We start from the raw sequence: 13,712 nt of genomic DNA on the forward strand, positions 1-13,712 counted from the left end.
TAAAATAGTGTGTCTGAAAAAAGGAAGTATTGTTTAAAATAGTGTGTCTGAAGAAAGAGAGTATTATTTAAAATAGTGTGTCTGAAGAAGAAGGGAGTATTGTTTAAAATAATGTGTCTGAAGAAGAGGGAGTATTATTTAAAATAGTGTGTGTGAAGAAGGGGGAGTATTGTTTAAAATAGTGTGTCTGAAGAAAGAGTATTGTTTAAAATAGTGTGTGTGAAGAAGGAGGAGAGTATTGTTTAAAATAGTGTGTGTGAGAAGAAGGAGAGTATTGTTTAAAATAGTGTGTCTGAAGAAGGGAGTATTGTTTAAAATAGTGTGTGTGAAGAAAGAGAGTATTGTTTAAAATAGTGTGTCTGAAAGAAGGGAGTATTATTTAAAATAGTGTGTCTGAAGAAGGGAGTATTGTTTAAAATAGTGTGTCTGAAGAAAGAGTATTGTTTAAAATAGTGTGTCTGAAGAAGGAGTATTGTTTAAAATAGTGTGTCTGAAGAAGAGTATTATTTAAAATAGGTGTGTGAAGAAGGAGGAGTATTATTTAAAATAGTGTGTCTGAAGAAGGAGAGTATTGTTTAAAATAGTGTGTGTGAAGAAGAGTATGTTTAAAATAGTGTGTGTGAAGAAGGAAGTATTGTTTAAAATAGTGTGTGTGTGAAGAAGGGGAGTATTGTTTAAAAGAAGGAGAGTATTGTTTAAAAATTGTGGAAGAGTATTGTTTAAAATAGTGTGTCTGAAGAAGGAGAGTATTGTTTAAAATAGTGTGTCTGAAGAAGGGAGTATTGTTTAAAATAATAATGTGTGTGAAGAAGGGCAGTATTGTTTAAAATAGTGTGTCTGAAGAAAGAGTATTGTTTAAAATAGTGTGTCTGAAGAAGGGGAGTATTGTTTAAAATAGTGTGTCTGAAGAAGGGCAGTATTGTTTAAAATAGTGTGTCTGAAGAAGGGCAGTATTGTTTAAAATAGTGTGTCTGAAGAAGGAGAGTATTGTTTAAAATAGTGTGTCTGAAGAAGGGGAGTATTGTTTAAAATAGTGTGTCTGAAGAAGGGGAGTATTGTTTAAAATAGTGTGTCTGAAGAAGGAAGTATTGTTTAAAATAGTGTGTCTGAAGAAGGGGAGTATTGTTTAAAATAGTGTGTGTGAAGAAGGGCAGTATTGTTTAAAATAGTGTGTCTGAAGAAGGGGAGTATTGTTTAAAATAGTGTGTCTGAAGAAGGGGAGTATTGTTTAAAATAGTGTGTCTGAAGAAGGAGAGTATTGTTTAAAATAGTGTGTCTGAAGAAGGGGAGTATTGTTTGAAATGGTACACCAGTAAAAAGTTCACAAGTTAGTTGTGGTAGTTATTGATAGTATATGTTTTATTTGCACTGTCGTAATATATGAAAAGGAAATACTTTGATGTTCTTGTGGTTGTCACTGAGAGACAATCATGTGGCCATTGGTTAAAATATTTTAATGTATTTTATTTGGGTTGTCATCCTCAGACAGTCGTGTAGCCATTGGTTAAAATATTTTAATGTATTTTATTGGGGTTGTCATTTCCAGACAGTCCTGTAGCCATTGGTTAAAATATTTTAATGTATTTTATTTGGGTTGTCATTCTCAGACAGTCATGTGGCCATTAGTTAAAGTATCTTATTGTAAATATCCTGATTAGTTAAACTATTTATCAGTTATGATTTCAAATACACACTTTGAGATTTCAATCGTCAAACACTTTATGTAATTATATCACAGGAAATTTGCAGAAACAATATTAGATAATATTCCATTTTCACTTGCATTATGCAATAAATTACTCATGCTTGAAGGTTTAGGTAAACATGTCATCTGATAATAGATAAGTTTTATCAAACATACATCAGTATCTTGGTGTTCACAGTACAATAGGTTTTGAAGGTGAGTAATGAACTTTGATTTCATGAACAAAACAACCACTACACTGTATTTCTGATGAGGCTTATCTGTGAATAACTGACACAAGTGACGTGACATTCATTCATCACCTGTATAAAACTGTCAACAGAAAGTGGGCATGTTTCATTGCTTGATGACTCTTTTCTGGTACATCTGATTTCAAGTCATTTTTCAGAAACAAGATACTAATATATAATGTGAGTCTATGGTAGAAATATGTGCTATAACTCTGCCATACTCTATTGAACTATAACTATACATAGCTTTACTAAGATATAACTCTGCCATACTCTATTGAACTATAACTATACATAGCTTTACTAAGATATAACTCTGCCATACTCTTCATTGAACTATAACTCTTACACAGTTTTGACTCAACTGTAACTTGTACTGAAGATATATCCTATCTTTCATTATTAAAATCTGATAATAGTTCATGAATACTTTCTATCACTTACATTAAACTATATCTGATCTGAAAGATTTATTTCTAAAAGTCAAAAAACAGTGACAAATAACTTGTATTTTAGAATGCAATGCTAGGTGACAAAAACCCACATGATGCCACTGAGAAGAGAAACTGGCCCAACCAGAACAAAGCACTCTCAATGTTTATTGATGTGGGTTGTCTAACTTATATTTCATATTCACCACAATGAATATATAATACATTTCTCTAAAGTAATGACAACTAACGAACATTGTCTGAGGTTACGGTCTGTAGCATCATTAAGACATGTAAATTTAACAATATGATACGACAGTTTCACATGCATTTTGGGGTTTTAATGCTCATATAGATTACACTATGTAACACAAATTTTGTTCCTGGATAGTATGTGTTATTTCTTAATAGCTTATGTTGTAAAAGTACAGAAAATGGCCATTATTCCCTTCGAACTTTGCTTTTGTGACCCGGATAATGAAATTTAGAAATTAATCTATTTTCTATGTAAAAAGGGACAAATTTGCACATTTTCATTTACATGAGGTCTGAATAAAACAACATATGAATCAAGATTTACATTTATTTATACTAAAGTTATACAAAAATGAACACAAATGTTTAGAAGCGAGTAGTTTTCCGAGACTTGCGACTGTAATGTAAATCACTTTCACGTATCAGTCCCCAAATAGTCTCTCATCATGTTTTCGTTATAGGCTCCTTGGTAGCGGCATTCAAAGTCCAGTGTATCTTGGTGGAAACGCTCGCCTTGCTCCTCTGAGTATGCTCCCATGTTCTCCTTGAATTTATCAAGATGAACGTCAAGGATATGGACTTTAAGGGACATCCTTCAGTCCATTTTGCAGTAGTTCTTCACAAGAGCCTCAACCAGTTCTACATAATTTTTGGTTTTATGTTTGCCCAAGAAGCCCCAAACAACTGCGACAAAGCTGCCCCAAGCTTTTTTCCTTCCTACTGAGCTTCTTGGGGAATTCTGTGCACTCCAGGATCTTCTTTATTTGTAGTCCAACAAAAACACCAGCTTTGAACTTTGCCTCAGATAGCTTAGGGAAGAAATCTTGAAGGTACTTGAAGGCTGCAGATTCCTTATCAAGAGCTGTGACAAATTGTTTCATAAGACACAATTTTATGTGAAATGGTGGGAACAACACCTTCTGGAGGTCCACTAGTGGCTCACACTTGACATTGTGCCTCCCCACAGAGAACTTGGTCCGTTGTGGCCAGTGCTTCGTGTTGTACTGCACTGCGGTGTCCCTGCTGTCCCAAAGGCAAAGATAACAGGGAAACTTGGTAAAGCCTCCTTGGAGACCCATCAGGAATGCCACCATTTTGAAGTCTTCGATAACCTCCCAGCCATACTCATCATACTTCAAGACTTCTAGCAAGGTCTTGATGCTGTTGTATTCCTCTTTGAGGTGCACCGAATGAGCCAGGGGAAGAGACGGATACTTATTCCCGTTATGGAGCAGCACAGCTCTGAGGCTTCTGGATGAGCTATCAATGAAGAGGCGCCACTCATTGGGGTTACAGGCGATTCCGGTTGCCTTGCACAGACTGGATACATTGTGGCAGAAGCAGAGCCCATCTTGACGAGTAAAGTTCTACAACATTCTAGAAAGTTCTCAAAAATTCTTGTAAGTTTGATAAAATTCTGTATCAGCTACTCAGCACTGAATCTACCTGGAGTGTTCCAGAAAATGAGTAAATTTGAAAATTGCATTACCCAGGTCACAAAAGTAAAGTTTGAAGAGAAAATATTTCTTTTCCATTTACTTTAGGCATAAGCAATTGGAAAATAACACTTTCTGCCCAGGAACAAGAAAAAGTAAACATTTTGTTACATAGTGTTACCTAATCATATATGGCTCCATCTACAGACCAAGTGATTAGTTTCAATCATACGCTGCCTCTGATTGAACAAAATTTTGTTACATAGTGTTACCTAATCATATATGACTCCATCTACAGAACAAGTGATTAGTTTCAATCATACGCTGCCTCTGATTGAACAAAATTTTGTTACATAGTGTTACCTAATCATATATGACTCCATCTACAGAACAAGTGATAAGTTTCAATCATACCCTGCCTCTGATTGAACAAAATTTTGTAACATAGTGTTACCTAATCATATATGGCTCCATCTACAGAACTAGTGATTAGTTTCAATCATACGCTGCCTCTGATTGAACAAAGTTTTGTTACATAGTGTTACCTAATCATATATGGCTCCATCTACAGAACTAGTGATTAGTTTCAATCATACCTGCCTCTGATTGAACAAAATTTTGTTACATAGTGTTACCTAATCATATATGGCTCCATCTACAGAACAAGTGATTAGTTTCAATCATACGCTGCCTCTGATTGAACAAAATTTTGTTACATAGTGTTACCTAATCATATATGACTCCATCTACAGAACAAGTGATTAGTTTCAATCATACCCTGCCTCTGATTGAACAAAATTTTGTTACATAGTGTTACCTAATCATATATGGCTCCATCTACAGAACTAGTGATTAGTTTCAATCATACGCTGCCTCTGATTGAACAAAATTTTGTTACATAGTGTTACCTAATCATATATGGCTCCATCTACAGAATTAGTGATTAGTTTCAATCATACGCTGCCTCTGATTGAACAAAATTTTGTTACATAGTGTTACCTAATCATATATGGCTCCATCTACTGATTTAGTGATTAGTTTCAATCATACGCTGCCTCTGATTGAACAAAGTTCACGGACTGATTCATTCTTTACATGCACAAGTTGTTACGTCATGTATATACGTCAATATACATCAGTAAATACTGTTAAAAAAACTAAATATTAAATTTTAAAAAGAAAATTGTTTCACATGTAAATATTTTACACACTTTTGGTTATTACAAAAGTATATTTTGTAAGAACTACAAGATGGATACCAGCTACGTATGGAAATATTTGCTACTCACTCCATCATATTTACATATATACAGAAACATGGTGAAGCAACATTTATCATAGTTTGTGGTTTTTGTAGAATTGTTATTATATACAGTTGGCACTATACAAAATAGAACTGAAACCAATTTAACTATTGTTTTCTACACAGTAATTAAACAAAAAATAAATTATTTTCGCTACTCTCCGAACCATTTTCATACTAAATATTGATGGCCCGGCATGGCCAAGCGTGTTAAGGCGTGCGACTCGTAATCTGAGGGTCGCGGGTTCGCATCCCCGTCGTGCCAAACATGCTCCTCCTTTCAGCCGTGGGGGCGTTATAATGTGACGGTCAATCCCACTATTCGTTGGTAAAAGAGTAGCCCAAGAGTTGGCGGTGGGTGGTGATGACTAGCTGCCTTCCCTCTAGTCTTACACTGCTAAATTAGGGACGGCTAGTACAGATAGCCCTCGAGTAGCTTTGTGCGAAATTCCAAAACAAACAAATACTAAATATTGTCTTTCCTCCAACACATAATGTTGAACGGACTATTTCAAGACGGGGAACAAACTTAAACCTGTTTGTGTGAAAGTCGACAGAAGTACAAATGTGTTACTACACATTGTGATATTCAGCTTGAGAGATACCTTACATCTAAGTATTCCAATAAATCCTGATTCAAAGAATACTTCTTTTTATTACAAGTTTATTTTATGAATAAAGTTCTGTCTCTGTGAATTGCAAAAGTTTAATTTTAATCTATTTCAAACACGTCTCGTTAGGTTTCTCGTTTCAATTTCTACATTAAAATTTAGATTAAACAGGATTATATAATCTTAAACATGTAACAATTGTGCAGTACATAAATTGCTATTTTACTTGAAACTCTGTTAAAGTGAAGCAATATTACAAATTTTTGACAAAATGTACTGAAATAGCGTTTAATAAAATAATAACAGAAAAAGATACAAAACTTAAATTTCTTCATGATTGTTTCCGGAAGTTTCCGCTTTCAATTATTCTAGTTTTTCACTTGTTGAAACTAATGACAAATAAACACAGAATGTGCAAAACAAGTTATGATAAACCGACAAAAAACAACTACCAAAACATTGTCATTTGTACAAGGTATTACGCATTACCACTATCAGAATGTGGTCGTAAAACAATAAGCAAATATTACCATTACTACTTGTTATTTATAATCAACCTCACCTTTCCATCTTCCATCCGTTTCCCTTGGAATAACCGAATAATGTGTTGTTATTCTGGAAAACTGCTGTTCTGTTGAGTACCATTTTCTAATTACAGACGCTACGTTTTGACCTTGAAAAGAAATGATAGTATAAAAATAAGTAGAACAAATAGAAGGCTCAACATGGCCAGGTGGTTAAGGCGTACGTCTCGTAACCTGAGGGTCGCGGGTTCGAATCCCCATTTCCCTAAACATGCTCACCTTTTCAGCCGTGGGGGCGTTATAATGTACAGTCAATCCCAACGGTGGGTAGTGATGACTAGCTGCCTTCTCTCTAGTCTTACAGTGCTAAATTGGGGACGGCTAGCGCAGATAGCCCTCGTGTAGCTTTGCGCGAAATTCAAAAAACAAACAAACAAAAGAAAAAATAAAAAGCACTGAAATCATTCTTTCAGCCTTCCCCGTTATATCATGTTTGTTTGTTTTGAATTTCGCGCAAAGCTACTTGAGGGCTATCTGCGCTAACCATTCCCAATTTAGCACTGTAAGACTAAAGGGAAGGCAGTTAGTCATCACCACCCACCGCCAACTCTTGGGCTACTCTTTTACAAACCAACAGTGGGATGGACCGTGACTTATAACGCCCCCACGGCTGAAAGGGCGAGCATGTTTGGTGCGACGGGGATTCGAACACGCGACCCTCAGATTACGAGTCGATGGCCTTAACCCACCTGGCCATGCCGGGCCCGGCTGAAAGGACGAGCGTATTTGGTGTGGATGGGATTCGGTCCCGCGACCCTTAAAGCAACTTAATTACCTGACAATGCCTGGCCATGACGCCACTAAGATGGCGGTATTCTTCCATGATACATTTTAACCTTTCTACAGTTAAATTGGTACACAGTTTGCTGTGAAAATATTTTTAGTTATTGTCAAAAACGTTACACTAATGTCGGAACTCCGGTCAGGTTACGAAAATGAAAGGACGTTTTGCATGGACTCAAACGTTGGTCAGCAGTACTTTTAGCATGAAAACAGCTTTTATTCATCTTTTGTGTGTGTGCTTGAACTCAAAAAATGATTTTGATCACCACGGTGTTCGAAGATAATAATGTGTTTATCCATTAGAATTAATAAACACTTAAACTTCTCATGTTCTATTACAGAAATTAGCATCAATTATTTCAGTAAACGAGTGACTGGTACGAAAAATTGTTTGATTGTAAGAATAAAATTGTACAACAAGAGATTTAAAAGTATTTAAATGATTTCTATTATTATCGTAGTTTGAAAAATATTTTGTTTCAAGCTTAATTACATCTTCTTCCTACTATTATTGTTGTAGTATGCATGCATACCAAGCTTAATTACATCTTCTTCCTACTATTATTGTTGTTGTATGCATGCATACCAAGTTTAATTACATCTTCTTCCTACTATTATTGTTGTTGTATGCATGCATACCAGTATAGTATATTTCTCTTTCTTTTCTTTGTTTAGGTAAACTAATATCTTGTTTATTCAATAATTTTCGAAACAATTTAAACAATAAGCGCATATATATATATACTTAACAATAGAGTTGGTTTTGAAAGGTGACTCAATTCCCGTTTTTCTAGCTACGCATTGTTGTGGACCATTCCTCTTTGGTGCCACAAGCATCCTATCGAGGAAAATTTTGACATAGTACAGATAGTTAGAATACATTGTGTAGATGTTAACAGTGATCTTAACTATTGGTGATTATTGTGATATCTTGAAGTTATTGTCACTCTTTTACTTTTTGGATGACCACTAGTGACGTGGTTAACGTGTGTGTTCTTAGAGGGACGACTTATTGGTTTGTGTATCGTATCGAGCTTTTATTCAATATTGTTCCAGAATTCTACCGGAAAACGTCTCTAAGCTAAGTGTTATTTTAGTCGAACTTAAATACGGCCCGACATGGACAGTTGGTTAAGTTACTCGACTCGCAATCCGAGGGTCGCGGGTTCGAATCCCGGTCACACTAAACATGCTCGCCCTTTCAGCCGTTGGGACGTTATTATGTAACGGTCAATCTAACTATTCGTTGGTAAACAAGTAGCCCAATGGTAGTGATGACTGGCAGCCTTCCCTTTAGTCTTACACTTCTAAATTAAGGCTTTGCACGAAATTCAAAACAACCAAAAACGCCCATTAACCTCTGATTATTTTTAAGTTTTAATACGAATTACTTTGCACTATGAGACTCAAAAACCCATTGTTAATTCATATCGAATCAGTTATGAATGATGCGATTAAAATATTTCCAGTCATATTCTAGTATCTGATATCTCTCGATACTCCAAATAAATCGTAACAGATACGACTATTAGTTAACCTTGGCGTGATTCTGACTCAAAGTAAAAAAACAACATTTTAAAGCCTTATAGCGAAACTCGCCGTTACGTATAACTACTTACTGTCTTTTCTAATCGAAATAATGAAATATATTTTCCCTTAAAAAAATAAAATAAAACTCTAAAACAAGGTCATGTATCAAATTAAAACAACAACAAACAGCATTTGAGTTAGTCTGTTATTTTTTCCTTGGTATAATAATAATGAAAACAGTAATATTACGTAAATAGAACCTAATTAACATTCCTACCTTGCAACTTCCTGATCCAGGCCGCCATATTTAAAGAAACTCTTGACTATTAGTAATTATAGATTAGAGCGAAACCAGGTGTATTTACTATTTTATTTCGTACCTACAATTCCGATAAGATTTATTTTTAACACTAGGAAAACTTACATCAAAATGAATAAATATAAATCTTAATAACTTCGAATTTGTCAAAAAATAAAAGACATTAGGAACGGATAAACTATTTTCACGTACTTCATCTATCAGTAATAATGCTACGTGACAATAGCAACGTCGCTTCTCGGCAATTTTAGCAGACGATTTACTTTCTGAGATTGAGAAGTTTATTTTTAACACTTTGCTAATATTATGCAAGTAGTCTATTTTACATTTCGTAAACTCTGTAAATAACATATAAAATACGTTTATTGTAATTTTTCAACAAAAAGAAGAAAGAATTTTTTAAAGAGATTCAACGTTTAGTATCCTTCAACGCTTTCAAATTCCTAATCACTGTGACAGGAAAAGCTTGAACGTGTTAAGCTTTATTGCGTCATCTAGTGAGCAATATAGTAATAGAAGAAATATTAGCTCATTGAAAGCAATTCTATTAGTACGATAAATTTATGTTACAAAATAAAAATTGTGATACACTGTGAAATATTTATTTAAAGAAGGCGAAATGCTTTTTTGCAAATTTATAAAAAAGCACTAATAATACACTAGCATAGTAATGTGTATTATTATATATTTTAAAGATTATAATTTTTCTTCGAAAGAATAAAAATGTCATTTTCATTCTTGCTCGGCATTTTACAAAAGTGATTATAGCTTGTGACATTGCTCGTTTGATAATAGAGTTTTATTAACAAAAAGTTTTAAAATTAAATTAATAAATTAGTTTTAAATTAAATTATTTGTTCTCTGCTCACAACGATCATCAAAACCCAGATACACAGCTGGCCAAAATCTTAAGGCCAATGAACATAAAGAAAAAATATGCATTTTGCGTTATTAGACTTAACCACTTATTTGAGTAGGGCTTCTAAAAATGACAATAAGAAAAATAAAATAAAAATAAAAAACTTTTAAGCATTTAATAGGGAAAATATGAACACTATGAAATTAGCCTAAATTCCAGGTGGTCAAAAGTTTAAGAACATACTAAAAAGAAGTTTTAAACATGGTCGATATAAGCGTTTGCAGAAGACTGACTGAAATGTTATTAGAAGTGGTGAAGATGGCTTCACGAAGATCATGCACTGTTTGGAATTGACGTTTATTTCTATAGACTTCCATTGCCATCCACCCTCAAACATTTTCAATGGGGTTCAGTTCGGCGAACATGCTGGATGGTCCAAAAGAATCACATTATTCGCCATGAAAAAGTCCTTTGTCCTGCGGGCATTGCGAATTGCAGCGTTGTCCTACTGAAAGATCCAATCATTTCCACACAAGCGAGAACCTTCAATCCATAAGGATGCTTTCTCCAACATGTCAATGTAGCCAGCTGCTGTTTGACGCCCCTATATAATCTGAAGCTCCATTGTTCCATGGAAGGAGAAAGCACTTCAGTTCATGCTGGAACCTCCTCCACTGTGTCGTGTAGAAAATGTTTCTGGTGGGATATCCTTATCGTGTCAATAACGTTGGAAGCCATCTGGACCATCCAGGTTAACTTTTTCTCAGCAAAGTTTAATTGAGCTGTTTCGTGGTGTGGAAGGAGGCATGGCCTTTGAAGACGTTTACGTTTTTTTTTAAAGCCTTTCTCTCGTAGATGCTATCTTATTGTTCTTGAGCTGCATTCTGCATTCGTAAGGGCCTTAATCTGGTTCGACGATCCGCTGATGTCTTGCTGGACAACCAGTCGAATCCTCCTGCTCAACGCCGGCAAATATTTCTTGGGCCGACCACTTGAAATTCTTTTAAGAAATTTGCAACAGCAGTTTTACTACGCCCAATCTCACCAGTGATGGCACGTTGAGAGAGACCTTGCTTTTGCAGCTCGACAATTTTGCCACGTTCAAACTCTATCAACTTTTTTAGCCTTTACCATGTTTTTACCCAATGTAACACAGGAGATATCAGTGGGAGATGCTGACAACGCTAATGCTTGAATACAAATGACTTAATTTCGTTACGTGTTTACTAACTAACGCTTCGTTTCAGTATGGTCTTAAATTTTTGACCAGCTAGTATTTAGGCTAATTTCATAGTGTTCACATTTTCCCTATTAAATGCTAAAAACGTTTTTTATTTTTATTTTCCCTTTTTTATTTTCATCTTTCGAAGCTCTACTCAAATAAGTGGTTGAGTCTAACAACGCAAAATGCATATATTTTTCTTTATGCGCATTGGCCTTAAGATTTTGACCAGCAGTATATATATCCGCAGATAGTTCATTTTTTAGCTTTCGGCCCTATAAGTAGAACGTTTCATTAAATGTTGAATAACCAACATCTATTCAGATCTAAAACTCTGCTAGTGAAAGTATAAATAAAATACATTACAAAATAATATGTTGCTAATTCATGCTTCCATTTCTAACTCCGAAGAGTGAAAAAGCGAGTATTGCCAGCTGTTTTATTATGCAATCCCATTCGTCCAGCTAAAACATTGTCCATACTCAACTATTCCCTATTTATCAAGATAAGTCATACTAAAACAGGCAATAAAACGTTGTGAAAAGTTTAAATAACTTATAAATATAAACAATTCAAAATAGTTAATTAATTATCATTCAAATAGGTAACGCACACGGACTGTATTAAATCTGTGTATATGATAAATCCATCGAGGTATTTCAGAACTACACATCAGTTATCAAAGTTCTTACTATTGTTTTAAACAATAGTTTTAATGAGGTAATTTGTTTGATAGCTAGAGGAAGTTCCATATTATAATAATACCTTTTGATTATGCCTAGAAAACTCTAGGAGATTAAGTGTCATATTTTCTATTATTTTCGACAGTAAATTTTGAATAGAAAACAGTTGAGAAATAGAGTATTTGTTTAAATAAATTTGAGTCGTTTGGAGTCGGTAGAGTGAATCAGCCAGTGTTTTTTTAAAAATAAAGTGTCTGCTTTTTCGCACATTGTATTTCTTTGTACAAGTGAATTTATTTTTTGCGTTAGTGTAGTGCGAGTATTGTACCTTGTAAGTAGACCTACTGCAAGCTACAACAGTGTGCAAGTGGTCTGGTTTGTAGAAACGTAAAAAAAAAATGAATAAACTGATTTACGTCCAATTATTTTTACCACTTAATTTAAAAGAATCCAAACAACAAAAGAGCAGTGTTACAACATTAATCAGTCGAGAAAATATTTCGTATTAACACAAGGTGGAACACATTATTATAATTTTAAATCTTTGGTCAAACAGTATTACTTTATGTCTTTAATTTTGCACTTCTAAATAAGTTATAAGTAAATAAGAAAGCCTTGAAAGTTGTCCCACATGAAAATAAACATATAATTGTGATAAGCCAAAAGATATTGTTAATTTAACAGAATAATTCCATTTCACTAAGACGTCTGGATATCCTGACGTCATTTTGGGGTACGACTAATATCAATTGATCAACCAGTTATTTTTACTTTTCAAAAACAAACTTTTAGAAATTTTAATTTTTATCTGAACAATTTTAAATCTCAGTAAAGTACAATAATTGTTTATTTAATTTCAATTCGAACACAGCACTCTTATAGAATCCACAGAACAGTGTGCAGACGCATCAAAAACAAACTCAGGGCTTCGTCCTACTCAGTCCCATCTTAGTTCATTGAAAGCTTCATTAAATACTTGTTGGTTTTATTTTTTGTTTGTTTATTTTCGGAACTTAAATGAAACTGAATTACGTTTCTCACTTTTTATGTCTTTAAGTGCCCATCCTTGAATCAGCGGGAAGTCTGGGAACTATCATACTAAAAATCGGGTTTAGGCATACACGGTGGACTGAGCACAAATAGATCATTGATATCGTCTTATGAAATCCCTTTTTACATTAATTTTAAGTCAAACTAAACCACAAAGCAGCAACAGTATTTATATTATCCATCAAACTGGAAACATGTACACTGTTCAGTTTGTTTTTTTGCTATTAAGCACAAAGCTACAAAATGGGCTATCTGTGCTCTGCCCATTACAGGTATTGAAACCCAACTTCTGGCGTTGCTAGTCCCACAGACATACCGCATATTTTTCAGTGGTTGTTAAAACAATTTATTTCCGTCACGAACAATTTCAACTGTTTATCTAATTTTATACAACTATTTCTGAGTTCGATCAAAGGCTTACAGTCTTTTATAGATGAGATTTGGTTTTCGAATAAAATTAACTTTAATAAGGAGTAATACTTAACTACTGAAGTGAGAAGAGTACTAAATAACCAGTTTTAATCCAGTTGGTAAAATAATACGGGGTACGGAAGATGAGGACAACTATAGATTTGTAATATAAATAATTATTTTGAAATGTCTGCTGTAAGTTATTATTAATATAATTAGAATTACTGCAATTTAGCTAGGTCGCCACAACCAGGTAGCGGGAAAGATTTAAACAGGTTATATTTACTCATTTATGGGTAG

At 34.2% G+C, this 13,712-nt stretch overlaps 1 protein-coding gene across 1 annotated transcript in view; it reads right to left on the bottom strand.

The window, feature by feature from the left end:
* The window catches only part of LOC143228656 (electron transfer flavoprotein-ubiquinone oxidoreductase, mitochondrial-like), a 36,249-nt gene extending 26,647 nt beyond the window's left edge, over window positions 1-9,602 (bottom strand). The window contains exons 1-2 of the mRNA XM_076459896.1: window positions 9,146-9,602; window positions 6,534-6,644 (exon numbers count right to left, since the gene is read on the bottom strand). Of these exons, the coding sequence (XP_076316011.1) occupies window positions 6,534-6,644; window positions 9,146-9,173 (139 nt within the window). The 5' untranslated portion in view covers window positions 9,174-9,602. The remainder of the gene's footprint in view (window positions 1-6,533; window positions 6,645-9,145) is intronic.
* Window positions 9,603-13,712: the final 4,110 nt, after the last annotated feature.

This window comes from Tachypleus tridentatus, chromosome 10, assembly GCF_004210375.1.
Source record: "Tachypleus tridentatus isolate NWPU-2018 chromosome 10, ASM421037v1, whole genome shotgun sequence".
Taxonomy (NCBI): domain Eukaryota; kingdom Metazoa; phylum Arthropoda; class Merostomata; order Xiphosura; family Limulidae; genus Tachypleus; species Tachypleus tridentatus.